A 25,707-nucleotide genomic window follows, 5' to 3' on the forward strand; every position below is an offset into this window, starting at 1 on the left:
GCCGGTACATTTCACTGGCTTCAGTCTCACTTATTCTTCACAGCTTTGTCCATCAATCATCCATGCATCCATCCATCTATCTACTCATCCCTCCATCATTCATCAAATGCTAATGATGTACCTGACACTTTGCTAGGTGCAGTAGAAGAATGAGACCTTGTCCCTGTTCTGAAGTTGCTCCCTGTGGAGTGGTGAGGAGACAGCCATGAGTAGACACAGCTGATGAATTAGAGTAAAGAAGATTCTCAGGGGTGTGCAAGAAGTTTCAGCGAGACTGTACAGAAGGAAGGGACTGATGATGGCATGCCAGAGGAAGTGACATTTGTTCTGGGCCCTGGAGAGCAAATAATACTGCCATAGGAGGAAACTGGGAGGAGTTGCCTGCCGGACAGGAGGAATCACCTGGGCAGAGGCTTGAAAGCATGAGGCTCCTTTGGGACACATCAAGTAGAATTGAAGGTGCATGAAGGGAAGCACTGGGGCATGAGACTGCAAAAGCAAACTGTGGATAGTCCCCAATTTAGAGAGTTGTGCGCCCAACACCATAATCCAGTTTTCGAACCTCTCCATCACTCAGAATTCTGTCTCTTGACCATTGACAGTTAATCCCCACATACACCTCTAGGCCTGAGCAGCCACTAATTTCTAGTTCTTTAGGTTTGTGTTTTCTGGACTTTTCATCTACATGGAATCATACAATACGTGGCCTTTGGGGCCAGGCTTCTTTCACTTAGTGTAGTGTTTTTGAGAGTCATCCGTGTTGTACAATGCATCAGTGGCTTGTTCCTTTGTATTGCTGAATGGTATTCCCTTGTATGCCTGTACTATATTTTTAAAACATCCATTCACTAGTTGCTCGATGTTTGGATAAAAATGTTAGGGTTTGGGTTATTGTGAATAATGCTGTTATGACCATTCACACACGTCTCTCTGTAGATGTGTGTGTTCTACCACTCCTTTTAATGAAATTTAGAAACCAAGATCTGGGCACTAGGTGGGCTCATTGCCAGTGGGGCTGAGGGCATTGCTCATCCTTGCCCCTCTGAATGGACAGAGCTAAAGACGTATGTATCATCACACACATGCACACATATGCACATGCTTTATCTATCTGTAGCATACATCTGAAGTCAGTGTAACCTTGTGATTTTATTTATTTATTCATAAAATCACGAGGTTACACTGATCTCCTACTCCAGTTCAACACAACGGCATTCTTCCTTGCTTATCTCATTCATATTTCTTCCTTCTCCTGCAGTTAGAACTCTTGATTCCTATATCAATATATTTACTTAATTGATTAGTCCTGCAATACACACAACATAGTGTCAGAATTGCTATATTCATATTATTACAAATAGCAAACTTTACTAAGTAGGGTGTCAGCTTGGATCCTCCAAGAAGTCAATGCCAAAATAGGAGTAGATGTGCAAGAGATTGATTAGGGACATGCCTATAAAGTTTCAAGGGGAAGGGGCAGAAAAAGGCAGGGAAAGCTTTTGATCGTAATATAGTCTGTGATAAGAAACTGCAAGGAAGGAGGATTAGGGAGGCAGTGCTTCAGACTGCAGTGTAGACTGACAGTCTTTGTGAGGACCTTGGGGAATATCCAAGAAAAGGTTGTTTGTTAGAAGAGACCAGTGTTGGGCAGGAATGGCCAGCCCAGCATTCCTTCCATGTGCGGTCATTGGCCGGGAGCAGGCCGGCATGTGTGGTCATGGCATTCATGCCATGGCTGTGGGCCAGGTTGTAGTGCTGGCGAAGGCGTAGCTGTCAGTCGCTACCGCAGCAGACTTTCCTGAGGGAGGTCTAAGCACCTCCGTGGTCACCACAGTAGAGCTTATTTAGGATTTCTTTAAAGTGTTTTTTGACTTTAAAAGTATGGCTAAAGGTATACAAAGCACTATTTTTTTTTAACATGGAGTCTTGCCCTGTCGCCCCAGCAGGAGCTAGAGTGCAGTGCTGTGATCTTGGCTCAGTCCAATCTCTGCCTCCCGGGCTCAAGCAATTCTCTTCCCTCAGCCTTCTGAGTAGCTGGTAGTATAGGCTCCTGCCACCATGCCTGGCTAATTTTTGTATTTTTAGTAGAGATGGGGTTTCAGGTTTCACCATATTGGCCAGGCTGGTCTTGAACTCCTGACCTCATGTGATCCACCTGCCTCAGCCTCCCAAAGTGCTGGGATTACAGGTGTGAACCACCATGCCTGGCCCAAAGCACTATTTTTAAAAGCTATGTGGATTAATTATTGTTTTTTATTATAATATTATTTATTTGAAATACAATGCCATTTATTTGTGATCTGTTTTCCCTCATTCTTGTTGGCATAATTTAATTTCTGAATATGTAAACCATTAACAAGTTTGAAAAGTCAAAAATTATACAAATAGGTAAACTAAAAGTAGTGTTATTCCCTCACCTTCTGTCCATTCCACTCCATTCTTTCATTTCCCCCCATGTTACACAAGTGTTTGCACATTGCATATGCTCTTTGGTTTTTTAAAAGTTACCAATATATCTTGAAAATCAATTTGTATGACCTCACAGAGATCTTATTCACTTTTTAAACAGCTTTGAAGCACCCCACTCAGTGGGTAGATCCTAATTTACTTCACTAATCTCCTATAGATGAGCATTTAGGTGCTTTCAATATTTTGCAATTACAAATAATGCCACAATGAATAACCTTGTGTTTTTGCATTAATGGGGGATTATCTTTAGAGTAGATTCCTAGGAGTGAGATTGCTCTTAGATCAGAGGGTAAATAAAATATATTGTCATTTTAAAAGATTCCCAAATTTTTCATCACAGGGTCATGTAATTTTACATTCCCACCAGGAGTGTATGAGTGCCTATTTCCACACAATTTCACCAGCAGAGTGTGCTTCAAGCTTTTGGCTTTTGCTAGTCTGATAGGTGGGAAATGTATCTCAGTGTTGTTTTGATTGTATTTCTCTTCTGAGTACATACCCCTGTTCTTTAAGGACAAGACCCAAAAGCTTCCCAAATATCACTTGTGCTCTCATTCTCTTGGCCAGAACGTAGTCATGTGGCCTTACCTGGCTGCAAGGAAGGCTGGGAAATGTAGTGAGTATTCTGAGACAATATGTACCCTGCCTAAAACATCAGGCGTTTTACTGCTATAGAGGAAGGACAAAGGGAAGAATGGGCATTCAGGACAACTTGCTTTCTCTGCTCAGTGGGTGAGACATTTTTCTTCATTTTCAAGGCAGTGGGAACCCAGGGGAGGACTTTTTCATAGTATGTTTGATATCTTTGTAATGTTCCATACCTGTTCAATTTAAAAATTTCAATAATATAAACAAGTATAGAAGTCATTTGCATTGCCACACTCTAAACATTCCATCTGGATCAGAGAAGGTTTTGTTTGTCCTTTTAATCTTTACTTCTTTTGAATTGTAAAAGTAATACTACATATTCATAATTAATTCAAATAATATAGAAATATATTATGTAAAAAGTAGAGTATTGTCAGGGGCGGTGGCTCATGGCTGTAATCCCAGCACTTTGCGGGGCTGAGGTGGGCAGATCACCTGAGGTCAGGAGTTTGAGACCAGCCTGGCCAAGATGGTGAAAACCTGTCTCTACTAAAAATACAAAAATTAGCTGGACTTGGTGGCACATGCCTGTAATCCCAGCTACTTGGGAGGCTGAGGCACAAGAATCACTTGAACCCAGGAGGCAGAGGTTGCAGTGAGCCGAGATTGCGCCACTGCACTCTAGTCTGGGCAACAGAGCGAGACTCCATCTCAAAAAAAAAAAAAAGTAAAGTCTTCCCAATCTCTTGTTCCAAGGCAGCTTAAATGCAGGTGTTTACATTATTTGGGACTTTTGCTATTACAGGTTGAGTATCTCTTATCTGAAAGTTGCATTATACTTGCTCATCATCTCTGATCTGAAAATCCAAAATCCAAAGTGCTCCAATGAGTATTTCCCAGGAGCATCATGTCAGTGCTCAAAAAGTTTCACGTTTTGGGACATTTCAGATTTGGGATTATTGGATTGGGGTGCTCAACCTGTATTAACAAAGCCTGGCGAGCCATCTTGCACATACATCTTTATCTGGAACCATTGGTGATTCTCGGGAATGTTTTGTAGATGTGAGTGCAGGTTTTAGATTTTGTTCAGATCCCCAAACTGCTCTCCTGAAAGGCTGGACCACTCCTGGCAGTGTGTGAGAGAGGCTGTCAGGGGAGGGTTCTGGGGGATGGGTGTGGCATCCTTGGTGCTGGGTTTTTCTGCAGAATGTGAACCTGCCTCAGCAGGTCCTGGTAAGAACTGAGATGCCATAAAAATGTTTTAAATGGCCAGGCATGGTGGCTCGTGCCTGTAATTCCAGCACTTTGGGAGGCCAAAGCAGGTGGATCATCAGGTCAGGAGTTCAAGACTAGCCTGACCAACATGATGAAACCCTGTCTCTACTGAAAAAAAAAAAAATTAGCCGGACATGGTGGCATGTGCCTGTAATCTCAGCTACTCAGGAAGCTGAGGCAGGAGAATCGCTTGAACCTAAGAGGCAGAGGTTGCAGTGAACTGAGATCGTGCCACTACACTCCAGCCTGGGTGACAGAGCAAGATTCCGTCTCAAAAAAAAAAAGGAAGTATTAAAGTCCCTTGTCCTTTGTTAGGCTTCTCTACCATTGTGCTGGCTTGTCCAGTGACACAAGGAGCCACACTCAGATTCCACAGCACAGTGCAGAGGCTGCTTGATGCTGCAGAAGACTCTCCAAAAGAGTCTTCTCTCTTTGAAGGGCCGTGGAGCCTTGGGTTCTAGTCCCAGATTGACCACTAACCTTGGGAAGGGGCAAACACTTTCCCTCCTGGGCCTTAGTTTCCTCTTACTACACTAATAGGATTGGACTGGTGATCTGAGGTCCTTCCACTCCTACAACAGTGATTTTATAATTGGTTGACTGGCATTTTGAAGAAAGTACCAGACAGACTCACTGCCAGTTTATGTCTGCGGGCATCCGCCTCTTGACTCATTCCATTTGCTATCTCAGACCAGTTAGGCAAATCAGAAAGCAGTCAGGGCCACCAGAGACTTGGATAAAGGACCATGGAAGCTGAAAGGAGGGATTTGTTTCTAGCCTGATTCTGCAATGTTAGCCCCATGATGGATTCTGGCTACATCTGTACCTAAACACTCTGCCCGCTCTTGTTCAGAATTAGTTTTCCTCTGTGTCTCATATCTCATTGCCTTGGACCAACTCAAGAACTTAGCTCCAGCAGATGTCTGCTGCCTCCTACATCATTGGCTCCACACTCTCTGCTGGGTCATTTCAGCACATGCATGCACGCACACGCATACACACACACACACACACCCACACACACAACACACTCACTCATACACACAAACCTCTACACCACAACATCCTGTGTGCATTACCTCCCCATGTCTCTGCTCTTCATTGCAGGAAAGCACCCTGAGAGGGGGCTTAACCCACCTGGATCAGGCTTTGCCCCATTACCCTGTTTATGTACTTGTTTATTTATTCAGCAAATATTTACTGAGCACCTAAGATAAGCTGACCGTGTTCTCTGTTGGAGATACAGCATATAACAACTCAGGGAAAAGTTCTTGCCCTGGCGGAGTTTATATTCCAAGGGGGGTTGATAGACAAGTAATAAGATAAGTAAATTGCTTCTCTGAGGGCTGATAAAAGCAGTAGAGAAAAGTAAAGCAGGAAAAGAAGAGAAAGCATGAATGTGGTGAAGGGGGTGTTCAATTTTCAGGAAGGAGGAAAGACCAAGAGGGTAAGAGGAGGAGCTCCCTCATCTAAAGGAGGTGCATGAGTATGTCACAGAAACCCAGGGGAAGAGGGGACAGCCCAGTACTAAGCCCCGGGAGGAAGCATGCAGGGTGTGCCTGAGAGACAGCAGGAAGCCCCTGTGACTGAAGCAGAATTCGAGGGGAGCAGCGCGAAGTGAGGGGTATGGGAGCAGATCTTGTATCAGCACAGGGAAGGCTTAATGAGAGGTGGTGTCTCACCACCATCTGGAAGGATGAACAGGAGCTCCGTGTGAAACGGGGCAGGTGGCATATGAGGCACTGCCAGTAGTTTGAGGTGGCTGAAGCCCAGTGCCCCGGTAAGCTGGGAAAAGAAGGCAGGACCAGACCAGAAAGGTCTCCAAGTGCCTCTGACCCAGCTTTTATCAAGGATACCAACAGCCCCCGTTTCGCCAGACCCATTGGCCACTTCTCAGACCACATCATGCCCGACCCGGCAGCAGCTTTCGACCAGATAAACCACCCTTGCTCATAACACTTTGTTTCTTGCCTCCATGCTCTCTGGGTTCTTCCCCAACCTGCTTGCTAGCTCCTCCTCCCGCCCCATCCCGTGAACATTCCAGTGCCCAAGCTCGCTTCTCTCTTTGAAGTGTTTCTAACACGTGTGATAAGATGCTTATGCATGACATGTGTCACGTGTCCTATTCTTCCCTGAGGTGCTAAACCACCTGCACATACATGCTACAGACTAAAATCTTTCTGCCAGAATCAGCTCATTGGCTGCCTCAGTATTATAAGAAGTGGAGGCAGAAGAGGTTGAGGGGCTGGGAAAGTTGTTAGTGTGCTGTGATATTTTCCCTCTGATGGCAAGTTCAAAGAGATGGGCTTCATATGGATGCTTTGGAGAGCTTCTGGACTTCTCCAAGTTCTTGAACTCCCTGGAGAGCTTCTTGGTTTACCATTTGTGCCTGGAGTCTGGAGGCCACAGAATGGGATGCTAATGTCTACCAGAAGTCTAAAGGCCAGAGAATGAGGTAGGAATAGCTCATCTGGGAGCAGAGCAGAGAGCTGCTGGGGAGACGGCTGTCCTGCTACCGGGGCAGGAAACAGTGGCCTGGCCCTGTGTGGACAAGGGGGAGAGCTGCTTGGAGTCACCTTAAGGGTAACCATTCAGTAAGCCAGCTAGAGGATCCATGTGGCCCCAGCCAGAAGGGTCCATCACGGAGGCCAGGGGCTGGGGGAGGCCTGCTGCTCTGCCACTGATGGGTGGCGGTCAGAGGTCTCCAGGGCAGAATCTTTGTGGGCTCCACAGAAGCACCCCAAGACGGAAGAGCTGGCTTTTGTGCCTCTGCCGTCTCAGGGGCAGCAACAGCAGTCAGCAGCCAGCCTCAGAAGGCTATAGTTTCGCCCTTCATTTGCCATTCCTGGATCCAAACTTGGATGGGTCAGTAGTTAAGAGTAGGAGGGAGGAGAAGCTAGAAAAGAGTGAGAAAGACAACCTCCACCAGCACCTACTTCCCACAGCTCTCAGGCCTGGGTGGGGGAAAGCTTTACCTCCGAGACAAGCTTGGCAGTTTGGGTTTTCAAACCGTACTGGGCTGGAAGTATTTCCTTAAGAGACTGAACAGGACTCTTCAAGCCAAAACAAAGAGGCTCTCTGTCCACTATCGGAGATGAGTGGCAAAGCTCTAAGACTTGCCTGAAATTTCATCCAGGGGTGGAAAAAATAGCTTACAGGTGAGGTAGAAAGGGACAGTAAGAGAAAGAAGTAGGTTTATCAATAAGCCGGTTACACAAGCACCAACTCAGCGGGTCCGAAAGCTTGTCCCTGAGCAGTGAGACAGGTGGACAGAGACTCCAGAGACCTACAGAGGGGCCAGGGAGGAGGTGTGGTCTGCAAGGCAGTTCCCTGAAGGGAACGGGCCACCAGAGTCCACAGCCAGCAGGCTGAGGGTGGTTGGGAAGCTTCCCTGAATAACTGGGGACAAACTGGTAGCTTTCGTCCCTGTTGGCATGGTTGTCAGGAGCAGGGTGTGGAGGCTGCTCAAAGGCAGATGAGGGTTCCTGGGGTGGTCTGTCAGGTGAAGATAGAAGGGTGGCGTTGCTCTCCTGGGGAGCCTGGATGCTAAGCCTGAAGCTGTGGGCAGTGAGATTAACCCCCTAATTTCCTCTAAAAGAAAACTCTTCACTGTCCAACTGCCAGGTTAAGAGTTTATGGCTGGGCACAGTGGCGCACGCCTGCAATCCCAGCACTTTGGGAGGCCGAGGCAGGTGGAGCACAAGGTCAAGCGATCGAGACCATCCTGGCCAACACAGTGAAATCCGATCTCTACTAAAAATACAAAAAATTAGCTAGGCATGGTGGCATGAACCTGTAGTCCCAGCTACTCCGGAGGCTGAGGCAGGAGAATTGCTTGAACCCATGGGCAAATGTTGCAGTGAGCCGAGATCGAGATGGCACCACTACATTCTAGCCTAGTAACAGAGTGAGACTCCATCTCAAAAAGAAAAAAAAGAGTTTACATGGGCACCCTGATTTGGAGTGGGGAGCTTCCCCTGAGATCTACAGGGCCATTGTCGTGATGCTGTCTAGAGCAGAGGAGAGGTCTTGTGTAGGGGTCTGAGAAGAGCTGAATGATAGCAACAGGGTTAACCAGGTCCCAAGAGGAAGGACATTCAGATACCTCTTGTGCATTTCAGCTAGAATCCACCTTTCTGAGGTTCCCACCATGTGGGCTGTACTCCAAGGGGCATTTGAAGAGCCACCAGGTGGAAGACACGTGTTTGCCTGGTACCCTTGTGCTGTCTGTGGCAGAGAGGGGTCTGTGGGCACTGCATCATCCGACCCAGACTTGAAGACGGCATTTGTTCTTTCTTGGTGGAGTCCTCTGTGGGAATGACACTGTGAGCTCCAGACCTATCTGTCCTGTGAATCCTATGCCTGCGTCTTGTTTTGAAAGGTCGGCACATCTAGGGGATTTCAGAACCAAACTTTAGGCTAACCAAGCTTCCAGCCTGGCTGCCCTGTGCAAAGGCATTCCTGGTGCCAGGCCTTTGCGGAGACTCAGTGGTCATGTCACATTGCTTTTTCAAAGGCCACTGGGGAGGCTTCCTTTTGATGGAAAACCATGCTGGAATGATGACAGTCTAGGAATAGAAGGGGTATTGGGGGAAATCAGCCCGACCTCCTGTCCAAGGCCTGGATTGTCTCCATACCACATTTTCCACACCCCATCCTCAAACATCCCTCCAACCCCCAAACAATCCCCTGTACCTACAAACAGCCCCCATCCCCACCCCCACTCACTGCCTAAACACCTCCAGGCAGCCCATGCTGTCTCCAGACTGTGAAGATCACACCTCATTTTGAGCTAAACTTGACTTGTTGGCCCTGGCTCTGTTCTCTGTGGCTGCACAGAACCAACACATTGCCTCCCTCAATCACGTTCCACTCAAGCCTTCTCTCTCCAGAGTCACTCTGTCCAGTACCTTTGGCCCCACTGGGCAGTCCTGTCACCATTTTCTCCTAGGTCTGAAATTGCAAGATGGGATTTCTCCAGTCCTCGGTTAGGGTTCTTCTGGTTCAAAGCAATTAGAAGGCTCAGTCTAACCAGTAGGGTACTTACTTTTTTTTGAGATGGAGTCTCACTCTGTCACCTAGGCTGGAGTGCAGTGGCACAGTCTCGGCTCACTGCAACCTCTGCTTCCTGGGTTTAAGCAATTCTCTGCCTCAGCCCCCTGAGTAGCTGGGATTACAGGCACATGCTACCATGCCTGGCTAATTTTTTGTATTTTTAGTAGAGACGGGGTTTTACCATCTTGACCAGGCTGGTCTTGAACTCCTGACCTCGTGATCCACCTACCTCGGCTTCCCAAAGTGGTGGGACTACAGGCATGAGCCACCACGCCTGGCCTCAGAGGAGAATTTTCTACCCTTGACATGTGCTGACCATCCTGGGCTCTCTACCCTTGCCCATGCCTGGGATGTTTGCTTCAGTAGCAGCTGTGTGTGCCATGGGCAAGCCCTTGGCTGGAGAGTGGGCATTTCTCTACCCTTTATTCTTGGCAGCTATTCCAGTCCTCTTATAAGAGTCATCATTGTGCCATGCACCACTCAGGAAAGTCATTGCCAATTAAGTCATTTATGACCAATTATGTTTAATTTTCACATCGAGTGTAGCTCATCCCTATTGTGAAAAAAAAAACAAAACCCGTGTTTCATAGACTAGGATGAAATGTGGCACACAAACCGCCTCATGACACGAGGGTTCATGTGACAAAGCATGGCAGCACTTAGCACAGTGTTCAGCACAGTGGACATTCAGGAAATGCCATCTGCTCTGATGAAAGCGCCCCAGCAGCTCAGCAGTGCCCATGGGCAGACCCCGGCCCACCTCTCCAGCCCTGTGTCCACCACTTCCTTACGTGTCTGTACTGTCTGCAACCGATGGCTTATGGTGGCATCCTCTTATCTCTTCCGCAGTGCCCCGACCCCATCGGCCCCCTCTTGTTAATATCCTCAGCTGTCACTGCCCTTGAAAGGTCTCCCCTGCCCACCCCTCCTGTGTCCCTCCCATCTCCTACAAGGTTCCATACAACACAAGTCACTATGTTGCTTGTGAACTTACCTGTCTCCTCCCCTAGAACGTGGCTCTGGGAATAGGGGCTGAATTCTTTATCTTCAGTGCTGGAACACAATAGAGGTCCAAGAAAATTATTGCCAAATAAGTGTATAAAGAGCCAGCTCGGCCATAGAGACCCCCACCCAGGTGGTGCTGAAGGAATTGAGAGGCAGACACCCAGATAGAACAGCAAAGTGAGTCTATCGGGGGGGGGGCCAACACCCTTCCAAACTGACAGGCTGAAGGCCCCCAGCAGATTCTGATCCACGTGTTTATTCTCTCTAACAGGTGATTATTATTAATAAACAGGTGTTCTGTGTTTTCTCATGACACAAAAATATACCAAGTAGGCAGCTGTTGCCTGCTCAGCACTGATCACAGACAAACTAAAAAGCATTTGCCACAGGGGCAGGGTCAGATGTCTTAAAGAATTGTTTTGACCGGTGTATATTGATACGTTGTCCTGCCACTTTGGAATGCCCCAAGTAGTTTTCTACTTGGGGGGCGCCAGCTAGGTTTTCCTTGCCGTCGTTCTTCCTAGCAAACGATATATTCTATCAAACACTCAGCAGTCACCAATATTCATAAACTTAGCATTTCTCAACATCTATATTTATAAACTTAACATGTTGCAACACTCGTGTTGAGTGGTACCTGAATTGGTGTGGCGTTTTATACTCTAACAGGCTTCTCACAAATCCGTTTCCTTACTCCATTAATCTGACAGGTCAGGACAGGTGGTGATGTTCTTGTTTTACAGCCAGAAAAAATGGACACCTGTTAAGGGACACCCCTGAGTGCACAGATCCTGCTCGTGACTGAGCTGGGATCTGAGGCTGGCTCTGGCCTATTACCAATTTGGAGTTGATGGGTCCTTGGCTTAGAACAGAGGCAGCGAACTGGCAGCTTGCTGGTCCTATGTGGCCTGTGGACGTGCTTTGGCCCACATAGTTTTTTTTTTTTTTTTTTTAATGTGTGTAAGTTGCCAACATTTAAAAGAATTAAGAGGTTTCCCAATTACTAGCTTAAAAATGTAAGCACCTGGCACCGTGGGCTTCCATCCCCACATGGGTAATTCCTGACATACGCTGTACTCCCAGGCCCCCCACCTACCCCACTTCAGTTTGCAACCGCTGCTTGGAGAAAGAATCCTGTCGTGAGGCCTTGGGGCCAGCTCTCGGTCCTACTCATCGTGTCTGTGGCACTTAGCTTGGTGCTTGATAGGCCATCAGTGCTCAGGATTAAAAACAACCACATGTGGCCGGGCACAGTGGCTCACGCCTGTAATCCCAGCACTTTGGGAAGCTGAGGCTGGCGGATCACTTGAGGTCAGGAGTTTGAGACCAGCCTGACCAACATGGTGAACCCTGTCACTACTAAAAATACAAAAATTAGCCAGACGTGGTGGTGCACGCCTGTAATCCCAGCTACTTAGGAGGCTGAGACAGGAGAATCACTTGAACCTGGAAGGCAGAGGAGGTTGCAGTGAGCTGAGATCCTGCCACTGCACTCCAGCCTGGGTGACAGAGTGAGACTCTGTCTCAGAAAAAAAAAAAAAAAGAACTGCATGCTGGTGGGACAGGGCCTGGTCAGGCCTCCAGAGAATCACATCTGCAGTTGCCAATGTGCCTGAGGCTTTGGCCGGGACTTGAGGCCAGCTCCTGTCTTGGCAGGGGTCCTCAGGGTCTGCCTCGGTGGGAAGGAAGGAGGTAGAAGCAGCTCCTCTCTCCTCCCCAGGACAAAGGCCATGATGGGGTGAAGGAGCTGGACAGCCTAAACAGTGACCGACTGAGAACCGTCCAGCTCAACGTCTGCAGCAGTGAAGAGGTGGAGAAAGTGGTGGAGGTCGTCCGCTCCAGCCTGAAGGACCCTGAGAAAGGTAGGGAGCCCCTTCGGGCAGGAGGGGCTGTGTATGGGGCCATTCCAAGGAGCCCTTGCCACACACCACCCTCCGCTGGCCGGCATCCTGCCACCGCGCTCCTTTTATTATTTAAACTCTTTCTCCTGCACAGTAAGAGGAAGGGGATTCAATTACACACCTGTGCAGAAGGGCAATGAAAAAAATGCAGCCAGGAGGTGATTTCAGAGTTCATGGAGTGCTTTGTGGCTATGTACTGATTCAGGTCAGTTCAGCCAACACCCACTGATGCCCCCTCTGGACCAGGAGCTGGGTTGGGTGCTGGGGACACAAAGATGGTCAAGGCCCAGTCTGTTATCCCCAGGACCTCATAGTTCAGCTGGGGGACTGAGTTCAAAATCAGGGAGCCGTGCAGAGCAGCACAGGAAAGAGGCGTTGATCCAGCCAGGGGTGCAGCGGAAACAGGCCAGTTAGGGCAGATTGTGGGGAGAGCAGGAACCACAGCTGGGAGCAGGACAGGGTAGGGTAGTGGGGCTGTTCGTCAAACGGTGGTATTAGCCTGGCACCTCAGTATGAGTCACACAGGTCAGGTCACATGGAGGGGATGGCAGCCAAGGAGGCTGGGGAGGGAGGTCTTGGATCCTAGGCGAGGGAGCATGTACCCTCTCCCGACAGCACTGGGGAGCCACTGAGGGAGTCATCCTGAGGGAATAGCCTGGCCATTGAGAGACTTGTGAGGCTTCCTCCAAGGATGGCAGTGGCAACGTGGATTCAAAGGGGGAGTTAAGCGTGGGTTTGAGAGTCCGGAACTAACGTGGTAGGTGTTGGGAAACAGGAATGGTCAGGTGCCAGGAGTTCTGAGAAGGCGAAGCTGGCCGGACTTGGTGACTTGGATGGGGGATGAGGTGAGGCGTGAAGTCTCTGTCCTGGACACCTGGTGGCCTGCACTGCAGGAGCAGGTTGGGAGATAGGGAGATACCGAAGCACCGCACCCCCCCCAAGGGACTGTCCTGGCTGGAAAAGCAGGTGCCCATGGCAGGAGGTGACACAGGGAATCAGGGAGATGCACAGAGGGACCCCTGGGAATATGACTGTTTGGGGGTCAGAGGAGGGGAGAGACAGCTGTCAGAGAGGTTGGATACAGTGTCCTGGAAGCTAAAGAACCAAAGGTTTGGGAGAGTGGGGGCAGTACCACTAGCCAACAGGGTCAAAAGCTACAGAAAGTTCCAGTAGCATAAGGACTAAAATATTCTTCCAGTTCAGCCATCGGAGGACCTTGGTGAGAGGAGCTCTGTCTCCAAGAAGTGGTGCCATTCATGTAGAATACAGCAGTGGGGGATAGAGCTCCCTGGAGCTGCGCCCCCAGCAGCGTCTGGAGAAGCGAATCTTGAAGTTTATCTTTGAGCTTCCTGACAGCCCAGGCAGAAAGGGTATGTCACATTCAGGCCTCTGCTTTCCCTCAGAATGGGGTGGGGCAGCTCCTAGGAGCAGTGACTTCAGTGGCTGGGAAGGAGGAGGAAATGGGAGGAGTGACCAGATCCTTGCTGGGAGCTCTGCTGAGCATGTATCAAGCAGGTGGACGTGGGGTCTCTCAGAGCAACAGCCTCAGAGGCTGCAGGTGTGGCTGTTGGTGACGCTGCTGCTCTGCCTGTCGCTGATGTGCTGCCTCATCAGCCCACTGCCGTTCCCATCCTCCCAACAGGCCAGTCACAGGCCCTCTGTTCTCTGTTCTCACTGAACATCTGTTTAATAATTAACAGGCAGAGCCAGTGCTCCTGTTCCATTAAGAAAAGGCAGAATGGGTCCCGCTGGGGTGATTACCAGCTTGGACCCTGCAGCCTGCTTTGCCCCTCCCTGGCAGTATATTCTCCCTCCCACCTTCCCTGGGCAGCTGGAATATTGCCTTCATCAACTACTGGGCAGGAAAACAGCTCCATCAGCGCCACAAAGCCACTTGATTATAGTGTGGGTTTTGTGGTATCTAAAAAGCCCATGGAAAGGCAGCATCACCAGAGACCTGAGCAGAGAACACACCAGGCCAGGGGTGCTAGTCCTCTGCCCCCTGCTTCTCTGGGGCAGAACCACCTCCATTCTCTGTACTGGACTGGCCAGGAAGCCTAACCTGCCAGGCAGGATGGGCCCCGCCCACGCAGAGGGGAGGCACTCACCCGCTCTGTGCAGGGGATCTGAGCTCAAATCCCAGCACCAGCCTGATGCACAAACCTTCCCCTGCTGCTTTTTCCACATTCTGGAGGGCTGGAGAAACCACTCACCATGAACTTACTTAACCAATACTGCATTTGTTTTTGGAAAAAGATTTGAAGGCTTTTAGGTATGAAAAAACAGTACATCTGTCAGATATGCAGTTTTGTGTCCCCATCTGGCGCGCTCTCTCTCTTGCCCGTCTTCCTCTCCCTTCACCTCCGTCTCCCTGATTCCCCTCTGGACTCTCCCCTTTCCTGGCCTAGCCTCTGAAATTCCCTCTCAGGCAATGCCGACTGTGAACGCCAGGTGGCGCCCTCCCAGAGTGTTCCCACCCGCAGTGGCCGCCACCGGCCCATACCCCACGCAGGACATTTCATCGGGGTTCTCTTCCTCTTCCCCCACCATGGGGGCACATTTGGAGGGCGAGTTTGATGCCCTGCCCCCTGGCTCTGTGGAACAGTTGCTGCCAAAGCCTGGGGAGCCAGCCACCGGGGGCGAGATGATGGAGACTATCTGATGTTAGCTGGAGCCCTCTGCACGGGTCCCCTGCCCCAGGGAGGACATCTGCAGGCTGGGACCAGCCCTCCCTGCCCCCACCCCAGGGGACACTGAGCCCGGGAGCCCAAGAGCAGGCTGTGGGCATGGCCTGATCTTGGCACATCACTTACCAGTCAGTCAATATTTGTTTTATTTATTTATATATATATATTTTGAGATGGAGACTCGCTCTGTCGCCCAGGTTGGAGTGCAGTATGATCCGATCCTGGCTCACTTCAACCTCCACTTCCCCTGATCAAGTGATCCTCCTGCCTCCGCCTTCCGGATACCTGGGATTATGGGCACCTGCCACCATGCCCAGCTAATTTTTTTTTTTTTTTTTTTAAGTAGAGAAGAGATTTCACCATGTTGTAGGCTGGTCTCAAACTCCTGACCTCAGGTGATCCACCTGCTTCAGCCTCCCAAAGTGCTGGGATTATGGGATTACAGGCGTGAGCCACCACGCCTGACCTGACCTGGGCTTCACTTCTTATTAGAAATGTGACCTTGGCTTGCACCTGGTGGGTTTGCACGCTGTGTGGGCCTCAGCTTGCCCATCTGTGAAGTGAGGAGAGTGCTCTGAGAGCCGTCCAATGCTCACACCTGGATGGGACCACTACAAGAGCATGGGGAGAATTTCAACACAAGTTGCTTTCAGGCTGATGGGCGGGCCGAACACATGCAGGGAAGCAGGGGAGAAGCCTGGGAAAGGCCTTGCCTACCATGCTGTGGGATGGAGACCATAGAGCAGGAAGTGACTGATGGGCAGAGGGTCTACCTGACGGGTGGGGTGAAGACTGAGGTGGAGGAGTGAGTGAGACAAAGAGACCCAGGAGGAGGCTTCTCCAGTAGCCCAGGAAAGAGGCAGCAAGGACCCAAACGAATACCAGAGAAAACGGGAAGGAAGAACCCACCCAGCAGAAGAACCATCAGCAGCCTGGGGTGTGGGGCTGAGTGTGAGGGCTTTGTCCTCAGACTGATCTGGGTCCAAATCCCACCGTCCCCACCCGTAGCTGGGTGACATTGACCAAGGTGCTTCAGCTCTCTGAGCTTCAGTTGCCTCAACCGGATATGAGACAATTTAGGATCTATTTTGCAGGGTGGTTATGAGGATCAGGGAAGTTAATGAATGCAAAGGGCTTGATTAGGGGCCTGCCAGCTGTCATGTTGATCTTGATCTGTAATATTAACAGAACTTGGTGACTCATTAGATGGGGAGGGGTGGAGGAGCTGGAGGAGTCACAGACGAAAGTGAAATCATTAACAAAGAGGAGGAGCAGGCTGGGGCCGCTTGCCAACTTGGTGTGTTGGCTGTGTTTAGGGCGAGTTGGAGACTATCGGACATTCAGGTGGAAGCGAAGCAGGAGGAGAGGGGGATGAGGAGAGAGCCGTGACTCCCGAGGAGAACTGGGGAGCCACTGATGTGGAGGCAATCTTGGGGTTGTTGCAGGACCCCAGTTGCTGTTGCCCCAGCCAGCGGGAGTGCCTCCTTGAGTTTATTGAGAACATCGGCTGAGGACGCCAGACGGCAGCTAGGTCCACAAACTCTCAGCACTCACCAAGTCAGCAAAGCTTCACCCCAGGGCCTGTATGCTTTCACAGGTCATTTTCCATTCAACTGTTTCGGATAGTACTGTAAAATTGTTTTATTTTGAGGTAGCAAAAGGGCTTTATGCATTTTAGGTCATGGGATATTGTCCCTTATGAATCAAACACAAAACAGCTGGAAAATTCACACACGTGAAGATGAGGAGACCTGAGAGTTGAGAGGAGCAGGATTCGACTGGGACGTTGGGGGACCCTTGTATCTGGGGGCAGGTGAAAGAAAGGTGTCAGGGCGGATGCAGGAGACGCCTAGGAATCACTGGGGGTGATGTCCTTGGCATACCACCCTGGATACCCTGGAGAATACAGGTTCAAGACCGCTGGAGGACTGGGACCCAGTGTGGTATGGAAGGGAGGTGGAGAGAGGTGTGAGAGAGAGAGTGAGTGAGTGAGTGTGTGTGTGTGTATCTGAGTGTGTGAGAGTGAGAGTGTGTATGTGAGTATGAGAGAGTGTACATGTATGTGAGAATGTGTGTGTGTGTGTGTGTTTAAGATGGAGTCTCGCTCTTGTTGCCCAGGCTGGAGTGCAGTGGCCTGATCCTGGCTCACTGCAACCTCATCTCCCAGGTTCAGGCTATTCTCCTGCTTCAGCCTCCTGGTAGCTGGGATTACAGGCACCCGCCACCACACCTGGCGGATTTTTGTATTAGTGAATAGAGTGTGTTTTTGGAAGGCTGGGAGGGAAGGAAGGAAAGCGAGTAGCGCAATTACAGAAGGATCTTCGGGATATAGAAATGTGGTATTTGTAGACATTCATTCATCTAACACACATTTGCTGAGCACCTAATATGTACAGCACTGAAGGGCTGGAGTCATGGGCAATGGGAAAGCTAAAGTTGCGTGAAAGAGAGAGAAGGATCAGTGGCTGTGGTCTCGAAGATGACATGGGAAGTGTCAGCCATGACATGTGGGGAGTGGCCTGCTGCTCCTCCTGGGAAGAGAAGAGGGTGAAGACTCAGGGCACATCTGCAGGGAGACCCCGGGAGCTGTGGGGTTGTTGTAGATGATGCTGACCCTGTCATTAGCATCTGAGGGAGGTCACAGGTGAGACCTAGAGCCGGGAGATACCCGCAAGGCTTTGGTGGGGAGTGGGAGGGAGCTGTTCATGGACACTTGGTTAGCCAGCAATTTCCTTTCCCGAATAAATGCCCTTAATTCTCCATAATTGAAGGAGAAGGCACCAGAGGGCAGTGAACAAAGCCTTAATTTGGGTAACACGGAAGGAAAGCAGCTAGAGACCAATTACTCTGTCATTTACACAAACTCATTTCCATAATTAACTTGGAAAATGAAGCAGTGCTGAGTTCCCACAGGCAGGGATGGCCCGGGGAAGGGAGCTGGGCTCTGAGGTGGCACCTCAGGAAGGAGCACGGGGCTTTTGCCACAGGAGTCTGAACCTCTTTCCACAACAAAGAGGCAGGGCCCAGCTCTGTCCTGAGGCTCTGACCCATCCAGCCTTTGCACCCCAAAACTGAACTCCAAGAGGTCTCTGCAAAACACAGCTGCCTCCTCATTGCCCTTTCAGGCCTGTCTCTGACTTACTGGATAAACTTAAGCCTGTCCTTCCCCCTCAGGGCCTCAGTTTCCCTAGCTGTAAGATTAGTTAATAGACTACATAAACTCCAGGAAACATTCCAGCACCAAGATCCTCCGAGTCTGCAAAAGCCAAGCATCCCTTACTCAGCTAGTGTTGCAGGAAACAGTGAACCCAGGTAGACTGTGACGGTGTACATTTCCTCTGATCTGTACTCAGTCCTGTGGAACCTCACATATGACCACCAGCAATCAGTGAATGCCATGGCTTCCAGGAGAGAGGGGAGTAATGGAGTAATTGTTAGGAAGGTCTCCGCGGGGAGCAGGATGGGGCCAGACCCATGATCATGGCTTGGCTGAGCCTCTGACTTGATGTGTGACCTACAAGCTTGGTCCTCTCTCTGGTCCTGCAGAAGGGGCTTGGCCTGGGAGACCCCTGTGATTTCCCTGGTTTCTAGCAAGAGAAGAGAAGATGTGAGTGACAGCTTCAAGGTAGAGATGAGGAAACAGGAACGGCGTGAAACTCGGGCTGTGGGGGTGGGATGGGATGGAGTAGAGTGGAAGTGGGAATATGAGGTGAGTGAGACTCAGGCTGGGGAGTCTCAGTGGCAGGCTGGGACATCCATCCTGCGCCCAGAGATGGAGCCAAGCAGATGCGACATGAGGACTGGACATTCTAGACATCAGGGAGGGCTGCAGTCAGCACTTTAGGCCTCCTTATCGCCTGTCATTTCTGAGTGACTCTAGAAAGTTTCCTGAGAGCATTGGGCAAGAGGCTGGGAAGTCCCAGGGAAAGGGACAGAAGTGGAGAGGCTGCAGTGTCTGCGGCCAAGCCTGTGTGGTAACTGCACATCTATCCCTACCTGTCCAGGGATGTGGGGCCTCGTGAACAACGCCGGCATCTCGACATTCGGGGAGGTGGAGTTCACCAGCATGGAGACCTACAAGGAGGTGGCAGAAGTGAACCTTTGGGGCACAGTGCGCATGACAAAGTCCTTTCTTCCTCTCATCCGAAGGGCCAAAGGTGAGTGGGAAAGGGGGCGCCCTCCTGCCCCCAGGCCTACCCTACGGGTTCATCTTTGCTCAGAATGGAAATACCTGTTGCAGCAGCTCCAACATCCACAACTTAGCAAGGCTGGGCTCGTGAATCCCAGGGGCTCTGCTCGGCCCGGGGTGATGCTGGGCAGTGGGGCTGTGGCCAGGTAGGGGGAAAGAGGTGTGTGGCTTTCAGGAAGTAGAGCAGGTAAGAGGTCAGTGGTCTGTGTAGCAACAGCTTAAAGATTTTAGACGCCATCCACTCTGGGAACCTAATCTAGAGAGGGAATCATCCTTTGCACAAAGCTGTCTGTATACATCATTGCATCGATTGGGTGTGGTCAAGTAAAATGTGGCATATTCATTCTGTGGTTTATTGATACTGTGGTTGAAAACGTGGTAATTGTGGTCTTAAGCAACAATAGTAATAATCAAGATTAGAAATTTGGAAAACCGGCCAGGCGCCGTGGCTCACACCTGTAATCCAGCACTTTGGGAGGCCGAGGTGGGTGGATTATGAGGTCAGGAGATCAAGACCATCCTGGCCAACACGGTGAAACCCTGTCTGTACTAAAATACAAAAAATTTGCTGGGCGTGGTGGTGTGCGCCTGTAGTCCCAGCTGCTCGGGAGGCTGAGGCAGGAGAATCGCTTGAACTGGGAGGCAGAGGCTTCAGTGAGCTGAGACTGAGCCACTGTACTCCAGCCTGGTGACAGAGCAAGACTGTCTCAAAAAAAAAAAAAAAAGGAAAGCCAACAAAACGCCCAAACCATGTGGGTGGGCAAATGTGAGCAAACCACTTTCGAAGTCATTGACTTGGATTTTTTCCCTAGTATGACAAGCAATTGTGGCTAAAGGGGTAAGATCCATACACTGTTGTGAAGTTCTAGCAGCAATAGGCATGAACACGGAGTGCAGCTGTAGGATTTTAGAAGAAAACCCTAACCCTTCAGTGACTTAGAGGTTTCTGAAAGGTGCCTTCCCCCAGTGCCCAGGATGGGCTGTGAGTTCCTTCCTGGAGACACACCTAGGGAAAACTGGTTCCAGATCTGCCTGGGCTTCCCAGGCCGGGCCAAATGCAATCCGCTTCCAACCCCCAGTTCCCAGGCCCAGGAGGAGCAGTGGGAGGCCCCTGATGCCCCCAGGCTGGGCCTGTGGCTAAGGGCCTCGGAGAGGGTGGAGGGAGAGGGGTCAGGATACTCTCCCAATGTGCAGGATTCTCGCCTCATGTCCTAGCCCTGAAGTTAGATTCAGAAACCCTGCCCCTGCCCCTGCCTGCTGCTGTGTTTGCCAGACTGTCCTGGGCTCCACCCAGGTGTAATGGAGCTGGGGCAGTGAGTCTAACAGCACGTGCCCTGTTGTCTTTCAGGGCTGTCTCAGGGCTCCCTCCCAGGTGCAGCCCCCGGTACTTCCTCCTCTGCCCTCCAACCCCCATTGCCAGTATTGATAGCAGTGGATAAACACTTGGCCTTAGTGTGTGACTTATCTGCACATCTTACTATTGGAGCTGAATTTTAAGCTCCATAAGGGGAAGGAGAAGGTTTTAGGCTGTATCTCTCCCTAACCCACACCAGACCTTGCTCAGATCCACGCAGACACAGCTGTCTCGCCTCCCCCTTCTCCCCTTGTGTTTTCACCCCAAATTATTATCACCGGATCAGGCTCGATCTGGTTTTTGAGTCAGCCATGTGTTGCCCATCACACCGTACCCTCCTGCTTCTCACTCACTTGTCCTCCGCTGTCCCTCCTGGCACAGCCAGGTTCCCAGGGAAGATCAGGGGTGCTGATGCTGAGGCATGGGCCTGAGCTGGCCTTGCCTACTGAATGAGAAGGCTCCTGGGTGGCTCAGAAGGGGTTCCAGCCAAGCCTCTGGAGACATGCCAGACTTCTGCCCTCTGTGTCATAGGGCAATGCCACCTGAGCAGGTATCTCTGTCTCCCTCTGTAGGCCGTGTTGTCAATATCAGCAGCATGATGGGCCGTATGGGCAGCCCGGCCCGTTCCCCATACTGCATCACCAAGTTCGGGGTGGAGGCTTTCTCGGACTGCCTGCGCTATGAGATGTACCCCCTGGGCGTGAAGGTCAGTGTGGTGGAGCCTGGCAACTTCATCGCTGCCACCAGCCTTTACAGCCCCGAGAGCATTCAGGCCATCGCCAGGAAGATGTGGGATGAGCTGCCTGAGGTCGTACGCAAGGACTACGGCAAGAAGTACTTTGATGAAAAGATTGCCAGGATGGAGACCTACTGCAGCAGTGGCTCCACAGACACGTCCCCTGTCATCGAGGCCGTCACACATGCCCTGACCGCCACCACCCCCTACACCCGCTACCACCCCATGGACTACTACTGGTGGCTGCGAATGCAGATCATGACCCACTTGCCTGGAGCCATCTCCGACATGATCTACATCCGCTGAAGAATCTCACTGTGGCCTCCATTGGGGATCCCTGGCGGAAGGGGAGGGGAGGGAGGAACCCATATAGTCAACTGTTGATTATCCACATGTGGATTATCCGCCATCCCAGGAAGACCCATAACTGGTTTTAGCATTACCCAGAGGGAATAACCCAGCCTGACTCGTTTGCATAGTGAGTGACTTATGCCTTCAGAAATGGGGTGTGGGGTGGCAGGCAGGGGCCTCTGAATCTCAGGGCAAACATGGTGCATCTGTCTCTCTGGAGATGATTTTCATACAGAGATTCTGGGAAAACATCTTTATATTAAAAATAGATTTATTATGGAATAGAATCAAAATTCCTTTACATCTTTAAGCCACATTGTCAGTTTTTAAAAGTTATCTCATTTGATCCTCAAGCCAGTCTCCTGAATAAAAAGGACAGGTTTTTTTCTTTTGTACGTGAAGAATTTGCAGCTTAGAGAGGATGAATGAAATAGCCTTTTTATTGCTTATCAACAGTGCAGTCATGTGTTCCTGCCACTGCTGCGGAAACACTTCACATTTTGCATTGCAGGGCTGCTTTGTATTCATCTACCCAAGAATCTTCTGACTTACTCTGTGTCTTCATCTGAGCCACACATACCAAGTGCCCACTGGTGCCTCTGCATGTCCGTGGTGCTGTGTGACTGGCCAGCCAGCAGCCAGTGATTCAGAGCTGGCTGTATGGAGGGGGTGGGAATCCTTCTGGAGATTATTATTTTTTTTTTTTTGAGACAGAGTCTTGCTCAGTCCCCCAGGCTGGAGTGAGGTGGCGCCATCTCAGCTCACTGCAAACTCCGCCTCCTGGGTTCAGGTGATTCTCCTGCCTCAGCCTCCCAAGTAGCTGGGACTATGGGCATGCATCACCACGCCCAGCTAATTTTTGTATTTTTAGTAGAGACGGGGTTTCACCATGTTGGCCATGCTGGTCTCAAACTCCTGACCTCAAGTAATCTACCTGCCTCAGCCTTCCAAAGTGCTGGAGTGGGCTGCTGTGCCCAGCCCTGGAGAGTTTTACTTGAGATTTTTCCATCCTCTTTTAGGACTCAGAGTAGACTTGTGTGGAGGTGCTCTCTGGTTAAGAAGACAGATTGTTACTGGTTTGAGTCTGCTTGGTTTTGCCTTGGGTGGGCCAGTGTCAGTGGGGCAGTGCCATGATGGGGCACTGTGGCATCTTCTCTCCTTGCAGTGGATTTGGGGTCCCTGGTTGCCTCATATGCTGCTTACACATGCACACACACACAGACACACACACACACACACACACGTTTTGCAAGGCTTCAGCGTAGCCTTCATTCCCACCTTGACTTTATTTTCAATTAAGAAGTGGTGCCACTTTAGTCAGAGTCTGCATGATCACTTCTCGGATTTGAGTTTGAAAGCTGTCATCCCTGCAACTGCCCAGGGCTTGTATGTCTGGACCAAAACCAAACACCAGTCTTCCAGGTGGCTTTAGCCCTAGGGCAGGGTCCCAAGTGCCAGCCTTACAAATCAGACTATGAGTAACGTTTCCGTCTCTCCGCGGCCGGGCTGGGCCTGCCGCTAGAGGGCGCTCGCCTCCTCCGCAGCCGGCGCCGGCATCCATTGCCCCAGACTCCGAGCTGCCACCGGAGCCCAAGGTTTCTCTCGGCGTTCGACTTTCTCACCTCGGAAACTGGGAACAAAGAAGCAAGAAACGCTCCTTTAGAAACAGTGTTCCCGCTCTTCTAGCAGCTGCGTGGCCCGAACCTGGAGTCTGGTGCCAGGAGAAGGCAGAACCCGGGCAGCTGGAGTAGGCTATGGGGTTCAGGCAGTGCCAAGGAAAAAGTCTCACAATGAGTAAATTCAGCTTGCCTATTGGGCCTCTGTTCCCGCTGTCTTCAAACAGGGATGCCCTGTCCCAGCTCCCCTAGGAGGAGGGAGGGGAGGCAGGCAGGGCTGAAACCCTCCAGAGCACAGAGAGGGACACTTGATGGCCGTTGCACTCACATAACAATAGGATGCTTTCGTGCCCTGGACTTTGTTCTAGCAGGTTCCTTTGGAATTGCATTTTTACGCGTTGGGCGAATTTGTTTTCATGCTGAAGTTTATTAAAGAAAAATAGATGGAGACTTGGAGTTGCACTTGTGAGTCCTTGCCTGGGAACTAGAGGAAGTGGGGCCACATACTCTGGGTCTCGATCAACAGAACCAAACCTCAGAGAAGCTGCATATTCATCTATTGGAATCTCCTGAGTAAGTCAGAGCTGCTGGGCTGGCCTATAGTTTGTCCTGGTTTTAATAATTTCCAGTGATTGAGAAGCCCAGGGTACTCTCCCTCCAAATAACCACAGTGCTAACTTAAACCTTATTATTTACCATTTGCTTTCTGGAAGCTTAGAGGTGGGTGTAGGACCTACTTTTCATCTTTACCAGAGTGGGTGGTGTGGTGCATTGGCTCACACCTGTCATCCCAACACTTTGGGAGGCCGAGGTGGGTGGATCACCAGAGGTCAGGAGTTCAAGACCAGCCTGGCCAACATGGTGAAACCCCATCTGTACTAAAAATACAAAAATTAGCCAGGCATGGTGGTGGGCACCTGTAATCTCAGCTACTTGGGAGGCTAAGGCAGGGAGAATCAATTAAACCTGGAGGGGGAGGTTGCAGTGATCCAAGATCATGCCACTGCACTCCCTGGACAACAGAGTGAGACTCCACCTCAAAAAAAAAAGAGGTTAAGGTGGACAAAACAGAGGTGTTTATTTCCATTTTATAGATGACATAACTGAGGCCCAAAGAGGGGAAGTGACTCACTCAGTGTCAGTGTCACAGTAAATCCAGGGCAGAACCAGGGCCAGAACAAGTCTCCTGAGGGGCACTCTTCACTGTCACATTACACTGTGGCTCACAACAGCTATGGAAGTGAAGCCAGTTGGGGTCACCAGGCACCTACACCCTCACTGCTTGTCTGCTGGCAGAGAGCCATCTCTTTTCAGAATAAGGGGTAGGGAGGAGGCCTTTGTGTGGACCCACGGTCTGGTGACTCAGCCAGTACAACCCCCTCCCTTGATGGTTGGAGGTTGGGCAAAGGTTTTTTGCAAGATGCGCCTGACAGTGCCTTGTTACAGAGCACCTGCTGCGCTTAGCATTCCACCCGGGGCCAAGAGGCTGTGTGAACAGGTGACAGCCAGCCTAGCCCCACCTGTCACAAGCTGCTAGGGCTGCACTCCTGCCACCCCTGGCAGGGAGTCTGACAAAGACTCCCCACTTGTGAGGTCTGTTCACTACCTGTATTTCGGACAGGACCCAGCTCTGCAAACCTGTGCAAACAACTTGTGATGCAGGAGCTGACATGAGCAGGTAGAGGCTCCCCTGGCTGGGTTGGCCAGACAGCAACCAGGCACAAGTGCCCAGTGCAGGACCCGCTCCCCAGTCACTGCTGCCCCCTCTCACCTGATTCTCACAGCAACCCTTGGCAGGTAGGCAGGGTGGGGTTATCTTATTTACCAACAAGGAAACAGGCTTTTCCAAGTCTGTCACTAAGTGAGGGGTAGAGCTGGGTGTCAAGCCAGATCTAACCTCCAGCCCAGAGCTGGTGATGCAGGAAAATGAGGGCAGATGGCACCAGGATCTGAAATAGGAGGGAAAAAGACCTCAGTTATGTAATAGCGAGTAGACTCTCAGTCTCTGTACAGCAGCAACCATCGGGTCCTGCCACTCGAGCTAGCCCCTCCTTCCCTTCCCGTTTTGGGTTCTGAGCGCGGTCCACTGCAAGAGAAGGTGCTGGAGGAGCCCCCAGCATGTTTCCAGTAGGAAGTCTGCTTTGTCTGGGCCATTCCCGAGACCGGGCTCTAGAAATGCAAAGACCAAGCAGGCAGTGCCGAATTCTGGAGCTGCCCTCAAAGGGTTTGAGGTTTATATGAGTGAGCACAGCACTTGAGACGTCAGTGATGATTTCTACTCAAAAAGACAGAGCAAGAGGGCTGAGGTGTTCTGGGAAAGATGAAACAACCCCACAGCATATGAGGCCTCTCTAGTGTGTGCAGGCACTAAAGAAGGGTGGCTTGTGAGTGACACATTCAGAGAACAGCTGCCCCCACAGGGTGGGCAGCTGTTGGGTGAGGGGCCAGGGCTGAAACAGGCTGCCAGGACCCCCACAACCT

The 25,707-nt window shown here is 50.6% G+C and overlaps 1 protein-coding gene across 6 annotated transcripts in view; it reads left to right on the forward strand.

Moving 5' to 3' along the window:
• Positions 1 to 23,676, forward strand: part of BDH1 (3-hydroxybutyrate dehydrogenase 1) — a 56,362-nt gene extending 32,686 nt beyond the window's left edge. For all 6 annotated transcript variants that reach the window (XM_008981430.5, XM_002758213.6, XM_078350554.1 and 3 more), the window contains exons 5-7: positions 12,113 to 12,254; positions 18,985 to 19,137; positions 21,096 to 23,676. In XM_008981430.5, the coding sequence (XP_008979678.1) occupies positions 12,113 to 12,254; positions 18,985 to 19,137; positions 21,096 to 21,565 (765 nt within the window). In that variant the 3' untranslated portion in view covers positions 21,566 to 23,676. The remainder of the gene's footprint in view (positions 1 to 12,112; positions 12,255 to 18,984; positions 19,138 to 21,095) is intronic.
• The last annotated feature ends 2,031 nt before the right edge of the window (positions 23,677 to 25,707 follow it).

This window comes from Callithrix jacchus, chromosome 15, assembly GCF_049354715.1.
Source record: "Callithrix jacchus isolate 240 chromosome 15, calJac240_pri, whole genome shotgun sequence".
Classification (NCBI taxonomy): domain Eukaryota; kingdom Metazoa; phylum Chordata; class Mammalia; order Primates; family Cebidae; genus Callithrix; species Callithrix jacchus.